At 39.5% G+C, this 17,855-nt stretch overlaps 1 protein-coding gene across 6 annotated transcripts in view; it reads left to right on the forward strand.

Moving 5' to 3' along the window:
• ESRRG (estrogen related receptor gamma) overlaps positions 1-15,385 on the forward strand; it is a 372,309-nt gene extending 356,924 nt beyond the window's left edge. For all 6 annotated transcript variants that reach the window (XM_010706702.3, XM_010706700.3, XM_010706704.3 and 3 more), the window contains exons 6-7: positions 2,218-2,487; positions 11,704-15,385. In XM_010706702.3, the coding sequence (XP_010705004.1) occupies positions 2,218-2,487; positions 11,704-11,948 (515 nt within the window). In that variant the 3' untranslated portion in view covers positions 11,949-15,385. The remainder of the gene's footprint in view (positions 1-2,217; positions 2,488-11,703) is intronic.
• Positions 15,386-17,855: the final 2,470 nt, after the last annotated feature.

Below are 17,855 nucleotides of genomic sequence, written 5' to 3' on the forward strand. Positions count from 1 at the left end.
ACTAAAATAGACAACTAAATAAAAGGAGGTTTGTAGTGTTTCAGGAAAAAGAAAAAAAATAGAGTGGAAAGAAATTGCAAGTTAAACTTTTTTTTAATCAAATCTGATTTTATTGCTTCTTGCTTAATTAAACTCCTTGGAAGACTGTGAAACATTGTTATACCTGAAAAATTGTTAATTTGTAAATCACAGGGACAAAAGGGCTCCACTGCAACTTTAAAGTTTCTATGCACGTAAATGTCAATAGAGTGCCTTCTCCATCATCAGCACTAAATTCACATTGATGCCTCTTTTCTTCTCTGTATTGATCCTTCCATGAGAACGTAGATTTGTATCTGTTAATTAATGCGTCCTGAAACAGCGTTTGTATTAATCAGGCAGATAAGAAAAATTGGATGCCTGCACCCTCATGACAACCGTAAAAGTGCTGGCCCTGATAAAATCGTGGATGGACCTCAATAAAAAAGTTCCTCCTTCCACTCAATAAACTAATCATCCTGCTTTTAATTATTCGGCAGAAAGATGTGTGGAGATTGGAGAATGTGTAAATCTATTTACTAACAGCAGTGTCTGGGAGGGAGAATAGGGCTGTCACAGGACGGTGCTGCAGGCTATGGTCTCTGTCCATCTGCTGCTGCAGAAAAACTGGTTCTTGAAAGACGGGAAGGAACAGAAGCGTTGAAGCTAATTGAAATCACGAATTCTTCCCTATAACCTCTCAAACGATTATTTCTTCTCCATTTCTCTCTTATTTATTTTAATCACAGATGTGTTATTTTCCATTGTCACCTCCTCGAGGGTTTTCTGGCAGTGTTGGCTCAGGTTTTGTTGGTTTTATTTTGAAGGCAGAGAGCTACAGTTCTATCATGAGACTCAAAAGACAGTATGAGAAAATGAAAACAAATAAGGGGGAGGAAAACGAGAGAGCAAGCATGCAGCCGGTTTTTATATTTCATTTTTTTTATGGATGCCTGGTGGTTTGGATGTGGGGTTGTCTTTTTTTATTGTATTACTTTTGTTGCTTAGTGCCTATAGAGAAAATCTTGTTTGGAGTAGATGCCTTGCAGATTTGCTAGTTTATGATCTATTCCTGCTTGACTATAACTCTTGACTTTCAAAACAGAAAAATGCATTTAAGTGCAATCTAATGGCAAAAAGAATGTTCTTGCAGCAGGAACCCTGTCAGAGAACATGTAAGCACCTCCATAAACAACTAAATGAAAGCCTCAGACATGCCTTAAGACCCTTTAAGAAAGGCTTGACTAATCCCCTTTGATGATTTTATTAAGTACTCGTGGTTGCGGGTGCCAACTGGCAAACTGCTGCAGCTCACCAACAGGCCAGGAAATCACATCCTCTCCCCTCTTGTTCCATAGCTCCTAATGTGATTGGGATATTAGCAGTTTGATATCAGAAATTAACAGGTACTGTAAACAAGAGGCTGAAAAGGTAAAGCAGTAAAGATGTTTGCCCCCCATGATCCTATTAGGAAAGACAGCAGGGGAAAAAAGAAAAAAAAAAAAGGAAAGCAAAAGTTAAATTCATTATGAGACATTTATTAAATTTTTGCTTGTCCTCAGAAAGGTGACAGTGTGACTGCTGTTCAGTTGGCACCATAATGTGGCATTCTGTTCCTTCAAAAAGTGCAGCAGAGGCAGGAGCTGTTGCAGAAGGAATTAGCATCTTTTCTGAGGAGTGAGTTACTTCTCTTTCCCCTGAAGTTAAAGTTCAAAGAGAAATTTCCTCTTTGTGCTTATCACTTTAATTCTATTAAAACACCAAATCTTCCCTTTCTGCTTTTTTTCCCCTCCTAAATTATCCTTCTTGGACTGTGGTACAGATGAGCAGGGGCAGGAAATCCCAATTCCACAGCATTGGGATTTTAGAACTGAATATGAGTATTTCAGGGCAAAGAAGGTACAAATCCTAGACTGTCCCTGTAATGCTCTCCAAATAAACACAGTTCTTACAGAAAGATTCTACAAAATTCTACTTGTTTACAACTTTGTGTGTTGATTAGAAAATATGAGGTATTGCGTTGATTCACTTTTCTGTAATAAAGTGAGGAAGACAGACACAAAATCAGAAAGGAGAATAATAAATGTATGTTTTATGACAATGCATATAAAAATAAGTAGAAGAGCAGATTTATGGCAAATCCAAACATATTTAATCATTTTTCTTGTGTTTTGTTGTGTTTTTTTTTTTCCTATTCAGGATTCTCTACTTTGTCTCTAGCTGACCAGATGAGCCTTCTGCAGAGTGCTTGGATGGAGATTTTGATTCTCGGTGTTGTATACCGGTCACTTTCTTTTGAGGATGAGCTTGTTTATGCTGAAGACTATATTATGGATGAAGACCAGTCCAAATTGGCAGGCCTTCTTGACCTTAACAATGCCATACTGCAACTGGTAAAGAAATACAAGAGCATGAAGCTGGAGAAAGAAGAGTTTGTCACCCTCAAAGCTATAGCACTTGCTAATTCAGGTTGGCAGAGTGGCACAATGGTTGCTACATTTTTAATATGTCACTTTTCTTTTCTCCATAGCACTTTCTGCATGCTTGTTTTAAATACAGGTTTAGAACAAGAAGTTACTAATCATCCCTCAGTCTAACAGGCAACAAACAAAGCAGTTCAAACTAAGAGGAACTTTCTGGTCCTAAGTAATTGGGGAATACGTTCCTAAGGGAGTGGAGAGTAATGCACTGTGATTTGGAGAGTATTTTACAGGCAGAGATCCTTACAAATGAATATGGATGCTCTTCTCCTAAATCCATTCCATAATCCAGATGAGTCTAATCATCGTAGTTATAATGAATAGAAAGGATACACGAGGATATGCTATATCCGTTCTCTTTAAATGCGGCTACTGATTTAAAAGATAGAGTGAATTCAGGATATGGGAGGGGGGAGGAAATTCTTTATTAATCTGACGGGGACCCCACCTTACCTTTTGGATCCTCTGCATTTGTGGTAATGCTTCTCCAAAGATTACTGTTACCTGTGCAGAAAGTGTTAAAAATCTCAGAAAGATTTTTTTTTCCTGCATTTGAATTTAAAAGTGCTGAAGCAGTGAATACTGCCAGATAAGTAAAAATCGTTTTTGCTTTGTTGTTTTTCCTTTTGTGTCTCCTTAATGCTTTATTGTGGTCTTAAGTCCCTTTTAGCATTTGCATAAAGTTCACGATAGATCCCTCTTTAATGACGTGCCGATCATTAGATACCTGTGTGTCAATAACATGCTCTGATGCTATGTTCCATTGACAGTCACACCGTGCCCCTCCATCTGCTTTTGTTTTGACCCTATCTTTGAACTTTATCTTGGTTGCTGGCCAGTAGTTTTCCCTTTAATTACAAGAAGGAAACTGTCAATAAAATCTGTTAAATGGGATGCAATGAGTGGCTTGAATGGGCGGACGGCTATTTGTTCAAATTCTGCAGCATTCAAGGTATTGACAGTTTGTTTTCTGGGGCCATATGTGACGATCAATCTCAGGCTGGGCTCAGCCGCGCTGAAAAATGAAAAACCAGATTGCTTTTGCTTACTTGTGGATGACGACTTGTGATTTGGCGCGGTCCTAGTGAGATGAGACCTTCTGCCCAAATTGCCCCCCTGAGAGCCAGGACGCGTGACTGTTTTTAGAAATAATTTTTTAATTGATTTTGTAATTAACAGTTCATCTACAATATTGATGCATGAATCCTCAGATTGATAGGAGGGAAATTGTTTTCAACAATGAAGTTGTACTTTCCTATTTGTCTTTGTAATGTGATTTAGCACTCTGCATTTTTAATTGGAAATATAATTCAAAAACATGCAAAGCCAAAATGCTTATTAGTTTCTTTGTATTCTCCACCCCGCTAACTCTGACCCTGGTTTTAGAATATTATTTTATTTTCGGAAGAGAAAAAAATCTGAAATGTCCCTCAAAGCTCCAAGCTATTTTGTAATTGAGGATTTATTTAAAATTTTTGACCACTGTAATTGTACACTTGAGAACAGTTTGCAGCTACAGGAAAGTAGCCCTAGATTGTTCATGCTTATGGAGCAGAGCAATAAAATTATCTGGAATTAGGAGTCCAAATTGGGGGCTTATTTCTTTTTTTCTAATTTTTAAATTGGTCTATTTGATTTAGAAATATTTCTGTATCTTACTTGATAAAGAAGAAGGGAGCTAGAATACAGGAATCCAGTGTTAAATACCATTCACAGCCTTTTTTTTCTTTTTTTCCTCAAGAGGCATGCAGTGTTTAAGAAATAATAAAATACACTGCTGCCAAAAAAAGTTTATTCATGCATTGTGCATGGAGTGTGTTAAAATAATCCATAGCTTCATTAACTTCCCTGGGAATTACAACCAGGATAATGTCAGAGAGAAATACCGTTTCGTGTACTAGAATTCAGGGCACATTTAAGGGAAAACATTTCCTTCCCTCATCTGCAAAGGACTAAAATTGCCATTTTAAAATGAAACTATTGCATGGAGGAGTTACAAAGCAAACCAGGCGTTCGACTTCCCTCTCAACAGAGTGCTCTGATGGCTGGCATTAAATAGTGCAGGTCCAGGTTGTACATGTGGCAGATATCAAACTTGTGTCAACTGTAGCTGCACCGACCTGTGGAGGTAAGACAGCACGTGCAGAGTATCAAGCCCCCAGTGTTTTAATTACAAATACTGCTAAAATTAAAGTAAGAAAGCAAAACTGAAGTTTTGTCTGATTTTGACAAAACCAGAAATAGCTTATTTGTACATAACTGAGGAGTTGGTTAATGGAATTGCAGCCATACCTGAAAAAAGGAAGTAAAATGCCATTATTAAATCAATCAGATAGCAATTTATGTTTTGAAGTATTTCTGGTTTAAAGTAGAGCAACATTTCTATAGATAAATATTCTGTAGAGAGCATGGATGAAGTAGAAGAAGAAATCCCAGGCATTTCAGCCACATCCATGCTTTGTGCTAGGATCCCAGGTTAACTCTGCTGTAAATAGGAGACAAAGGTGGTTTTATGGCTCTGCATCTGTGTTGGTGATTTATGACACAGTGTTGTGCTGTTTTCATTGCTGGTATAGAGAAACAGAAAAAGAAATTGTAGATTGTCTTAATATTGATTGTATTTTGTATAAATAGGTACCACAAGCTTTGCTTTGGCCAGCATATCTGTTACCCTGACCATGAGAACACTCCAAGTGCTGCCTTTTCTGTTCGCCCCCGGAATCTCTTCCTGTGGTATTTAAATTCAGAGAGGTCCCTCATACCACAGGGCCATCCTCATCCCCAGCCTCTCCTTTCTTTCTTTCCCTGTCCTCCGTGCACAGGAGCAGGTTAGCCCCTCGGCTGCCCAAACGCCGTGATCTGGCACTGCCAAGCACTTTGTTTACCCACGCAGAAAATCAGCTTTGAATGGTTTCCAAAACATGCATGTACCAATTACTTCCCTGTGTGTAAGAGAAGGTGAACTATTTACAAAATACATTCAGGTGAACACAAGTGCACGCATGCACACTCTGGCATGTAAAAGGTGACCTCCTCATCTTTTTGTGTTACAAAATACTTCCATGTATTGATTAGGAAATACTAAACAGGGAGTTGCAGGTGAGCAGATTTTTGAAATTGCCTCATCAGTGAGGACAAAATTGTGCCTTCAGGCCAAAATGTTGCAGAAGAGCTCAGGAGTCAGAACTCAGAGCAGATTTTTAAGAGAAGCTCAATTCCCATCTAAGACCTAAAAATAAGTAACTAACGTGTCAAAATACATTAGCACATTATAAAATGTTATCTGTGTGTATCTGCCTAATAGAGTGCTGGCATCTTGAAAAATCTGACCCAAATGTGGATGCTAGGCACTTTAGAAGTATAACCCTATGCACTGTTGAAAATTTAATCTTAAGCATTAATACTGTCTGTCTCGCCTGTGCCACCAGAAGGAGAAAAGGGCCTCCACTTGCCATCGCAATTTCAGGTCTCTCTTATTAACTGTCTCTTAAAAAAACACAAAGACACAACCCTTTCAGTGCCAAAAGAGCAAGAACCAAAAAGCATCTTGTACATGGTAACAGCATGAAGTGCAGAGCAACACTGATGCCAAGTTGCACAGTGATCTGTCTTGGTAGATGTAGTTCTTACCTACAGCTCATTTCACTTTCCAGTCAACAAAACATTGTACACAGAGCTAGGCTATTGGAATTAAATAATACTATTATACTAAAAATTAATTGCTAGAGCCCCATAAATCACTTATTCCATAGGATTTCATCATTATTCCCAGTGTAGAGTGTGGCTTATTGTATGTCACAAAATACTATATTTATTTTCTAACTAATAATGCTATTTTAAAAATTTTAGCCATTTTTGTGTATCTATCAGTGTTAGACTTCATGATTAACACATATGTATGATGAATAGACACGTATATAAAAATATATATACATGAGCATTTCATTGGTGTATTACAAATGTTTATTTTATCAACTAGAAGTAGCAATATCCTTCATATAATTAACTTCTTCATCTAATTTCGTATAAAGAGCAGAGAAAAAAAGATTGAGAAAAGGAAATTGTCAGGACAATCAGAGTTTTCCTGCTGCATGAACACAGCTTTTTTCTCATGGCCCATTTTCATTTAATCACATAGATGGCACCTGCAATGCTTAGAGGAAATAACCATTCCCAACTGCGATGTATTTTGGGTCGGTTGTTGTTCACCAACTGCCACAGCAGATAGGTGCTGGTAGTCACCCTCTCTTTCCACAGCAGTGTACCAATGGCTCTCAGTGGTAACATGGCAATTATTGCTGTCTTGTAGTGAATAAAAAGGATTTTGATGAAATCATTCAACATTCTCTCTTAGTTGGTGTCTTATCCCACAACTCTATCATTCAAATACCCCTTTCCAGTTTTAGTAGCCTTACTGAGTACGTATTCAAACCAGTTGTTAGTGTGCAAATTGTTCTACGTTGCAGAAATATTATTTTACTTAGTGCCCTCACTACCTATCATAGTGGAAAGTTAAACATTTCAGGAATAAAAAAAAGGTCATTCACTGTGTTTTAACTTCAGCCTATGCTTTCAGTTTACCACTGATACAGTCAGCCCCTGAAATAAGCAGGCATGTTCTGTGAAGTTATTTCTTTTCTCACTCCTGCTTAGTTTCCTGTTGTGTTTTAGAAACTTTTGTGAAGCTTCAGATTCCATACCTCTCCTTAAAAGCCAACCATACCTGGGCATTCAGACAAAGATGCTGTTCACAAAACAAAGCACACGAGCTTTTGTTTCACTTCTTTGGTTTCTACCGCCTCTAATCTGTATGAACAAGGAATTCCTAGTTTATACCTCTTTAATTTCCAATATATATTTCAATTGAAATGTCTGTTTCCAGTGGAATAATCAAGGTATCGGATGATTCCCACCATACTCTTTTGCAAGAGAAAATACTGTGTGTGCTTGTCTCAGCCTCACCATGAGCTCCCAGCAGATAGTTCTGTTCAGGAAAGACAGACAGACAGATGATAGGCAAGTTCAGTTCCAGGCTAGAAAAGGCTGGGAATTCTTGTTGGTGAAGTTTGATATATGACTGTTGTCTTTCTCCTAAAATGGATAAGCACTTAACAGAAATGCAAGTTTTCCTGTATAAATATCTCACATTTCAGCAGGATGTGATGGAGCTCTGTAGTTCTGAAAGCAGCTCCGCAGTGTGAATACTGTGGCAGTTTTTGTGTTTTTTTTTGTTTGTTTTGGTTTGGGTTTTTTGTTTGTTTGTTTGTTTTTGTTTTATTGGCAATGTCATCCAAAAAATAATTTTCTTTTATTTGAGACATAACCCAGGTTAGGATTCTGTTCTTAGGTGAAGTCAAAACCGTAGTGTACCTTTCTCACTTTTCATCTCATCCAGTTCTTCCAGGAACCTGCAGCTCCCTGACCTGATTTACCAGTTCTTAGTTTACGAGCCACCCCTCTGCAGCACAATGATTGCTGTCTCTCAAGTGCCTTGCCCTGCTCGTTTCTTTTTGCCCCTCTGATGTGTTCTATCAGCATCTTAATGCATTTGTTCACTGCTGCACACTCCCTGCTGCTTGATTCACTGTAATAATTTCTTGCTTGATGCTACCAGAGTTTTCTGATGTAAAGAAATACTTCATTTCAGACCCCTGGGTTTCCTCTGCTTTCTCCTCAGTGACGCTATATACACACTGCAAACATACCAGCCACTCTTCCCTGAGCAGCACCTTGTATCAGCTTATCTTGTGCCTGATGAGCAATTCTAGTGTCACCAGTCAGAGACACTTCTTTTTCAGAGCATTTAAGATCAAATCCTGCTTGCTTTCAAATGACAGTACTTTCAAACTGCCCTGTTTAATTTCATTCTTTATATAGGCATTGATTTTTAGATGTCTTAGATCTACCTATATGCTTCCTTTGGATATTAGAATGTAACTGGAAATTATCCAGACTGTCTATGGTGCCAATTAAAAAAAGAAAAAAAAGTATAATTTCTGGGGGTTTTCTTGGTATAGGAAGAACATTCAAAATCTTTGTACCTAGCTTAAAATCCAATTTCACATTGTCTTTGTAATTATTTCTTTACTTCTGGACTGTCACACAGAGTCTGTGTTTCCCTAAATTACTGTGGTGCTTGTTGACATTGCCCTCTCTTACTGGTGTGGATTGGGCTTATCAGCAATAAGCTAACCTGCTCTGAATTCACTTCAGTGTCTGCCAGTCTGTAGTTACTGCAAAGATTTCTCTTTTATTTTCCCTCTTCTTTTCCCCTTGGCTAGTTCAGCATTTTCAACCATTTTCTTTATTTTCAAAGGCTTACGCCTGAGGGATTAAGATCTACATTCGTTTAATATTGGGAATAAAGTGGAAGTTCGAAACTGCAAGGCTAAAACTTGAAGAAGGATCTTTGTAGAGATTAATATTTTCCCGAGCAATCTGCGAGCTGAATCATGGTCTAATTAAATAGCCAGATTTAGTGAGTTTGCACTTAAACATTAGCATCCCCTAGAATGTGCAAAGCTGAAATGAGTTTGAATTTTTTCTGTAAATGGGAAGTTAAATTATCATAGTAATTTCATTAAATCATTTTTTAATCTTTCGAGCCAAATCACAACTTTAAGAGAATAATTCGGAGCTGTAGTCACTGTTTGTTAAGTGCCTGTCTCCCCTCTGGCTTTCTTACCTCATTTCCTGTTCCACTCGCAGATCGTTTCCCAGTTTCATACAGAACCAGCCCAATTTCCTACTGAGCTAAAAGCTGAACACCTCTAGTCATGTGCTCCAGAATGACCTGTCTCTCTGTGCAGTATGGTATAGAAAATTCTCCAAGAAGAGTCAGCTTTTGACCTGCCTAGAGTTTGTTACTGCTAAAATGCTTCTATCTGGTTCCCTGGCTGCATTGTGGGTTAGGGGAGAGGAGGAGGAGATGTGTCACTGCTGCATGAAGTGTGCATGGTGCCTGGGAAATGACTTCGAGCAGCACGTCGTGTCTGTGCTATGTTCTACAGCTGTGAATATCTGAGGGCTTGGTAAAGTCAGGCAGTGGAGGCAATTTGTTTGGAGTTTGCATTCCAAATAAAGTGCGGTGGTTGGACATTGTGCTTGAGACATTGGTCACGTTTGTCTGTGTGCATTAACATCTCTGTATTGATTACATCCTGCTTGTAGGATGCAGAATTCAGAGATTTTCTCTCATTGACACAATTATTTAACAGGATCACCATATTAGAAATCTATCAAAAATGTATGGATTTGACGAATGGACTCACTAAAATTTTAACTTAGAACTAAATTTTGCTAGAGATACCATTTCCCTGGCATCGTTTTTAGAATGTCTTGGCCTTTTTTTCCCTAGCATAGGGATTTTTGAGTCTCTGCTTTTGGCACAGTGCACCTTGATGTGCAGTATTGCATCCCTGCAGCGCGTGTCTCCCTGCACGCTTCCTAGAGCGTGTATCCGCTAAGACTCAGAATTATTAAACATGTGAAATTCCCATAGGACTCCATTATGTGTAATTAACAGATAAACTGTCATCAGAATCAATAAAACGTGCTAAATGATCCAAACTTGTATATAATTAAGTGTCTGTTTTAGAGCAGGAGCTGTAACTTTTTTTTTTTTTCTATTCAATTTGCACATTTGTTTTGACAATAGAAGCTGGAACATTTTGGTTAACCTGTTACTTACTGGTTTGTATTTTAGTTTCATATGTTTCTGCGTAAAAAAGCAAAGCATTTACTATGGGGCCTTATTACCTGGGGAAGTAGTTGTGTGTAAGCTTTCAGGAGATGAATCTTAGATGCACCTTCATGCTCAGAATGTAATTGAAGTATTTGAAGCATATGGAAAATTTGTTGCTGTTGTCATGAGTAGGGGGAAAAACATGAGGCGAATCAAAATACTTATCCAGCACATCACTTAATGCAGGAGATGGAAACAGTGATGGAAGTGGGTTCTTCCCTGTCTAACTTCCCAGCCATTATTCTGCCTAGTGTGGAAGCTTTATTCCAAAAAAAACCCACCCCGAAACAAACCAAAAAACCCCACAAGATACCAAGAAAGCCCTCTACTAAACAGATTTCCAAGGAGATGCTGTGGCAGTACAATGGATTGACTGTCCCAGTCCCACCCCACGTTGCACTCACAGTGTCACGCACCCTGGGATGCGCACCCCTTCAGAAGTCCCATTTTCATGTGATACTCTATTTGGTCTGTAAGTCCGCAGGCCATCCAAATTTTGGTAACTGATTGAGGTGTTTGGAAGCCCATTTCCCCTGCAGCTATTCTTCCCTCCTCGCATTCCTCCTCCTTGGAATACATTGCTTTTTCTTTGGCATTTATGATTACATAAAACTGGAGAGTTAGGGTTTCTCATCTGAAATCATCTCCGCATGGTCCAGTAACTGCATGTTCTCAGGGACATCTTCCCCTTTGTATTTATGCTGTTTAGGGTTTTACAGTTATTTCAGTTAGATCTTTTCTTTTTATTTCACACTTCCATTGCTTTAATCTTTCCAGGTCACATAGCAGCTCAGTTTAGTTCTCTGTGTGCCTTTTGCCCAGAATTCTCACTGAATGCTTACACCACCAGAACACCTCACCTGGAAAGGGTCAGGGCCAGGTGCTTAATCTAGGGGGGTTAAAAAAAAGGCAAATCCCCAACAATAACAAGACAAAGCAACCTCTGGGTGGATTGTCAAAAAAGAGCATAACTCAGTGCTGCCTCTCTGGGCCTGAGGGAGAAAACTTTGCTAGGCCTATCAGGAAATCACATCAAACCCACTCTTCCCTTCTGTCAGTGAAGTACTCCTCACGCTGTCATTTTTATGTAGCTGATGGCACCACTGATGGCCACAGCTTCCAGCCTTGAAACCTTGAAGCCTGCTGCAGTTTCCCACAGCCTTCCCATAGCATTCCCATAACTTTTCTCACAATTGTGCAAGGCACACGTGTGGAACAGCCAGGGTGGCCAGTACCCTGGTTTCAGGAGGATGAGGAGAAGGATTGCTTACCCAGGAGTTTAACTTATAGCTCTGCAGCAATTCTAGTTACTGTCCTAAGGGTTGATCTCAAAATAAGCACGTAATTATCTCTCTCCTTTGTAAAAGAGGACGGCACCAGGGAAAGAGTCGTGCAGGCGTTGAGCTGCCTGACGTTCTGGCACGCCCTGCTGACACCTCCTGTCGCTCCTTTGTTTTGCAGACTCAATGCACATAGAGGACGTTGAGGCAGTGCAGAAACTTCAGGACGTCTTACACGAGGCTCTGCAGGATTACGAGGCCGGACAGCACATGGAAGACCCGCGTCGTGCCGGCAAGATGCTGATGACTCTCCCACTTCTGAGGCAAACCTCCACCAAGGCTGTGCAGCATTTCTACAACATCAAACTGGAAGGCAAAGTTCCCATGCACAAACTTTTTTTGGAAATGCTGGAGGCCAAGGTCTGACTAAAGCATCATGGGCTTTCCCATCATGCACGTTTTAAAAGAAAAAAAAAAAAAGGGAAATAAACAGGATAATAATGGCAAAGAAACTTAGTGTTTAATTAAGGAAAAAAAATGACTGCACTGATATTTAGCAGCAAGACTGTGAAGCAGCTTTCAACTTTTTCTTCTGTGTCTTTCTGATGCAGTTTTTCCTTTCCTTTTCCTTTTCTCTCTTTTCCTTTCTGTTCTTTCCTTTTCTTTTTCCTTTTCTCTTTTTCCTTTGCTGCTGAACTTTTTAAAAGAGGTCTCTAATTGAAGAGAGATGGAAGCCAGGCCTGCCAAAGGATGGAAATCCATAATATGGATGCCAGTGAACTTATTATGAACCATAATGTCCCCAATGACAAAGGAATCAAAGAGAGAACCACCGTACCTAGCAGTACAGTACAACACGATGAACTGACTGAATGCAGTATTAGATTTCATAGGAGCAGTCTCTAATTAGACGACTAAGCGACGATGCATCGGCTGCTTCTTATCATTGCATTTTCCATCTAGATCAGTTACAGCCATTTGATTCCTTAATTGTTTTTTCGAGTCTTCCAGATATTTCTTAGGTTAGCTACAATGTAACTTTTTCAGGGAATAGTTTAAGCTTTATTCATTCATGCAATACTAAAGAGAAAGAAATACTGCATTTTTGTGCTGGCTTGAACAATGATGAACAATAATGAAGGACAAATGAATCCTGAAGGAAGATTTTTTTAAATGTTTTGTTTCTTCTTACTAACGGAGATTTTTTTGTACCAGCTTTACCAGTTTTCAGCCATTTATTAATGTGGGAATTTATCTTACTAAAGCAATAGTTGAAGGGAAGGTGCATATTATCACGGATGCAATTTATGTTGTGTGCCAGTCTGGTCCAAAACATCCAGTTTCTTAACATGAGCTCCAGTTTATAACTAAATGTTCACTGACTCAAAGGATTAGATTACACCTACAGTATATCTGAGTAGTCTAGCATATAAATACGCCATGTCAAATACCAATCTATAAAGGTGTTAGGAGACAGCGACTGTACAGAGGTATAGTTGCTATGTGATTTCTAACTGCTTCAGTTGTCGATGAATGAGATACTGCCTGTTTGCAAAATTATAACCTTACACACAGAGAAACCCTCAGTAGCTTAGAGGCAATAAGGCAAACGCCAACGTCTGCGAAATTAAGAAATCAGAGTAGTAGACTTCTGACCAAATTCAACGATTTAACACTTCTATACCTTATTTATTAATTTAGATTTTATTTTGTAAATTGCAATTGTTAACAAGTAGCTAAACCAGTATACGTGCTTTTCAACCAGTATTGTCACAGCATGGAAGTCAGTCAGTTTCAAGACTGTTAAGAGGTGTAATCTAATGTATAAACCGATTAGATGCCCCCAGAAAACTACAGTCGCTAAATAACCAATAAACAGTAACCTCCATCAAACGCTATACCAATGTACCAGTGTTAGTAGCTGCTCCCTGTACTATGTGAACATCCTTATTCTATGTACACAGATGTAATTAAAATTGTAATCCTAACAAACAAAAGAAATGTAGTTCAGCTTTTCAATGTTTCATGTTTGCTGTGCTTTTCTGAATTTTTATGTTGCATTCAAAGACTGTTGTCTTGTTCTTCTTGTGGTGTTTGGATTCTTGTGGTGTGTGCTTATAGACACAGGGTAGAATTAGAGACAATATTGGATGTACAATTCCTCAGGAGATTACAGTAGTATATTCTATTCCTTACCGGTAATAAGGTTCTTCCTAGTAATAATTAAGAGATCGAAACTCCAAACAAATACTCGTTATGAACAGATACACATCGAAATCATAATATTTTCAAAACAAGGGATAATTTCTGTAACAGTTTATTATAGAATACCAATGTATAGCTTAGAAATAAAACTTTGAATATTTCAAGATTATAGATAAGTCTAATTTTTAAACGCTGTAAATATAGCTTTTATCCAATCATCTCTCAGATGTTGTTATTAACTCGCTCTGTGTTGTTGCAAAACTTTTTTGGTGCGGACAAGTTTCCAAAACTATTGCTACGTTGTGTGCTTTAAACAAAATAACAATGGGCCGATGCGACATCGGCCTCGTGCTAGAAAAGACTGTGTATCTATCATTAGCTATATGGGACTATATTGTAGGTTGTGTTTTCTCAGTAGAGAAGTGACTGTAGTGTGATTCTAGGTAAATCATCATAAGCAATTCATTCAGATGGTCAATAACTTGAAATTTATAGCTGTGATAGGAGTTCAGAAATTGGCACATCCCTTTTTAAAAAAAGTCAGAAAAAATACAACTCCTGGGAAAAAGGTGCTGATTCTATAAGATTATTTATATATGTAAGAGTGCAAAAAAAAAAGTTTATTTTCCAGAAAGTTTGTGCAGGGTTTAAGTTGCTACTGTTCAAGTACACTATATATATATAAATATATAATATAAATATTGTTTTTGCTGTATCACATTAAAGAACTTGGGCTTCAGGGTCAAAAGCCAGTCGACTAGAAATATACAAAAACACACACAAAAGAAAATGGAGATGTGTTAAAGGCACACGGTGCAAATTTTAGTTTTTGTTTTCAGTAATTTTTGGAGCTGCAAAAGAACAAGTATCTCAAGACTGTAAAAGCATTACCTGAACTAGAGCTAAAAGAACTGCACGGGCTTTACCATATTGTTCATCTTAAACCTTGCTGGAGAAGAGTTCTTACAAGACCACTTACTTAATGTGAAGTGTTGGGAAATTTTCGAAGGGTGTATGTTTTAGCCATAACAATTTAATTTCTATTTTTGCTTCATTTTTTAATTTTTTCTTATTTAAAGCAATATGATTGTGTGACTCCCAGAAGTTACACATTTGTTTCAATCAGATCAGATTGTTGTATTTATTCCACTATTTTGCATTTAAATGATAACATAAAAAGATATAAAAAATTAAAACTGCTATTTTTCTTATAGAAGAGAAAATGGGTGTTGGTGATTGTATTTTAATTATTTAAGCGTCTCTGTTTACCTGCCTAGGAAAACATTTTATGGCAGTCTTATCGTGCAAAGATCGCAAAAGGACAAAAAAAAAATTAAACTGCTTATAATAATCCAGGAGTTGCATAATAGCCAGTAGTTAAAAAGCGAAACAGAACAAAAAATAAAAACAAACATGTCTATAGCTGTAGATGGGCTTCACATCTGTATAGCAATCAACTGTATATTTTTGTGATGTGTATCATACCGTGTGCTCCAACCAATGTCCATTTGTGTAAATGTATTTATTTTATATTGTATATATTGTTAAATGCAAAAAGGAGATATGATTCTGTAACTCCAATCAGTTCAGATGTGTAACTCAAATTATTATGCCTTTCAGGATGATGGTAGAGCAATATTAAACAAGCTTCCACTTTTGATTGCTTTTATTTTATTTTTTGTGTTGTGGGGTTTTTTGGTTTTATTTTTGTTTTCTAGGGAGGAAATAAGCCGATCAGCATCACCTTTTGTTACTTCCATTCAAATTGTAGAGAGCATCACCCTCTTCCCTTGAAGTACAATATGAGTGTAAATAAATGCTATATAAAGCCTTGTCAGAATGAATTCCGATGTGGTACAAGACATTTTGCATACTCTTAAATATGCAAAATGTCTCATAGCACATTAGAATTCAGGCTGACAGGCCTTTATATAGCACTTATTTAATCTTAAAGCATCTCCACATCAACCTGCATTACTCAAAATCATTGCCTCTCTGTCAATGTCATAAAAGAAAACTTTCCCACTATTTTAAGATCACGTTAATATCATCTGGAAGTACTTACTTGCTTTTTCATCAACAGTCAAGCCTATCATTCACTTCCTACCGTAGGAGATCCATTTTGTGTCTTCTGGGTAAAAAAAAAAAAATTAAAAATCTGTATTACTTGATCCAGGTTTTCTGAATGGAAATCAACAGCCATAGGAGCAATAATATAGATTGGTGTTAATTAAGTGCAGTGATAAGTCTTTAAGATCCAGGGGGTTTAGCAGCGGGGTTCAGAGCTGGCCTTGATGGCCCCTCAGGGGTCGGCCGCACTGCCGGTGGACCCTTCTGGACCCATCACAGAAGTGCTAATGTGTGCTTTTCTTGCCTTCTAGTCTGTCTTGGTAGTACTTTGTCATGCTTGCCAACATATTTCTCACCTTCACTGCTGGCTGTCCTCTGGAGGCTCTGGCTGACAGTGCAGCACAATGCTGGGGGCCTGCAGCACGGCGGTGAGCCTCGAACGGTGCAAGGGGCACCCGGTGCCGGTGGGAGGGCCTCCTCTGTGCTGGTACACCTTTGGGTATTTTAACAGGGCTAAGAGAAAGGGTTTGATAGGAGGAGCGGCAGAATAACAGAAGTTTGGTCATGTATGGACTCTTCAAAGGAAGGTTTTAGTGTTGACACCGATGTGAGTGTGCATACACAGGCATTCGTATGCCCACCCCTTTTTTGATGTTCTGATTTTGAGTTACTGCAGTACCTCCTCAAAAGATAGCAAATACTGTACCATACCTTAGGAATGAAGAAAGGAGTGTTAAGAGCTTTTCACCGGTGGGAAAATGAGCAGCTGTCCCCAGCCATGCTGTGCCTTCCTCAGCACGTGATTGCATCTACTTGCTGGTGAAGTGTCCCAACATACAATTAAATCATAATTTCTTTCCATTTGGGGATCGTGCAGCATTATACAATCGTAAATTTGGCATTAAAGAAGAGGAAATGCAGGAGGGAAAATGCAAGACACACTGAAATATAGAGGAATGCAGCTCTGTGGAGTCGGTTGAGTTTTGTGCTCTGTCTTTTTTTCCCTTTTCTTTTTTTTCTTTCAAAACCTCTCACCGTCTCCTCAGCAAAGCCAGGAGGCGCACAGAGATCCAGTGGAAGTGTTGAGGTAGGCAGAATCGTTTCAGACGGCACCTGTGGGGAATTTGGCTGGGAGCACGAACCTCTCTGAACTCTGAAGCCAGCTGCTGAACCTTATAAGCCCGGGAAGGGCTGGGGGCAGAGCTGTTAGCCCCTCGTCCCGGCTCTACACTGCTGCAGCCCCGCAGCCCGGCTACATCGAGGCCGCTGCTCCGAGCACCGACCGGCGAGCCGGCAGCCTTCCCACCCCGGCTGTGCCTAACCGCAGCGAGAGTAGATTTTGCCTGGCACGGTTTGCATCCCGCTCCCTCCCATAAAAAGGGGCAGTCCCCGGGTGAGAGCACGGTTCTGGCACCGCAGCCGCCTGTCCCCGTCCCTGCCGCCGACCCCCCCTTTGCTCCGCGCTGCAGCCCTGGCACCGGCGGCAGGCTCAGGCTGCCCGATGCCGTCAGCGCTGATGCAAAAGGGAAACGTGCTGAGGGGGCTGCGCGGTGACACGGGGCTCTGAGCTTCCTTCGGAGCTCCGCGTTCAAGCAACGGTCTGAGTTTGGTCGGGGCTTTTTGTTTCGTTGACCTTGGGAGTTCGCAGTGTGAAAGCGGCTGGCGAACGCCCATAAGAAGTCGTCTGCGTTGGTCTCTGTAGCGGGTCCTCTCAGAGAAGGAAACGGCTCGAAAATCCTGTACCCATCAGTGCTATCGCACGTGCAGTTACATGGGCTTCCTAATGAACACACAGCACCGATGCTGTCGAAACAATGCTGGAAGTTTAACAGGTTAAAAAATATATGTAAGTCAAACAGTGAAAGATAGATTCTGAAAGATAACCGAGGTGGGAATATTGCCCTTAGTGAGACCAGCCCTGTTCTGCGCAACTCCGTGTCCTCCTGTGGGATCACCTGGCAACAGCCTGCTGGGGAATTGAGAGACTTCGTGCCTACAGGCTTATTCAGCCCAAAGTTCTTTCTTTTTCCTTTTCCTTTTCCTTTTCCTTTTCCTTTT

The sequence above is a fragment of the Meleagris gallopavo genome, chromosome 2 (genome assembly GCF_000146605.3).
Source record: "Meleagris gallopavo isolate NT-WF06-2002-E0010 breed Aviagen turkey brand Nicholas breeding stock chromosome 2, Turkey_5.1, whole genome shotgun sequence".
Classification (NCBI taxonomy): domain Eukaryota; kingdom Metazoa; phylum Chordata; class Aves; order Galliformes; family Phasianidae; genus Meleagris; species Meleagris gallopavo.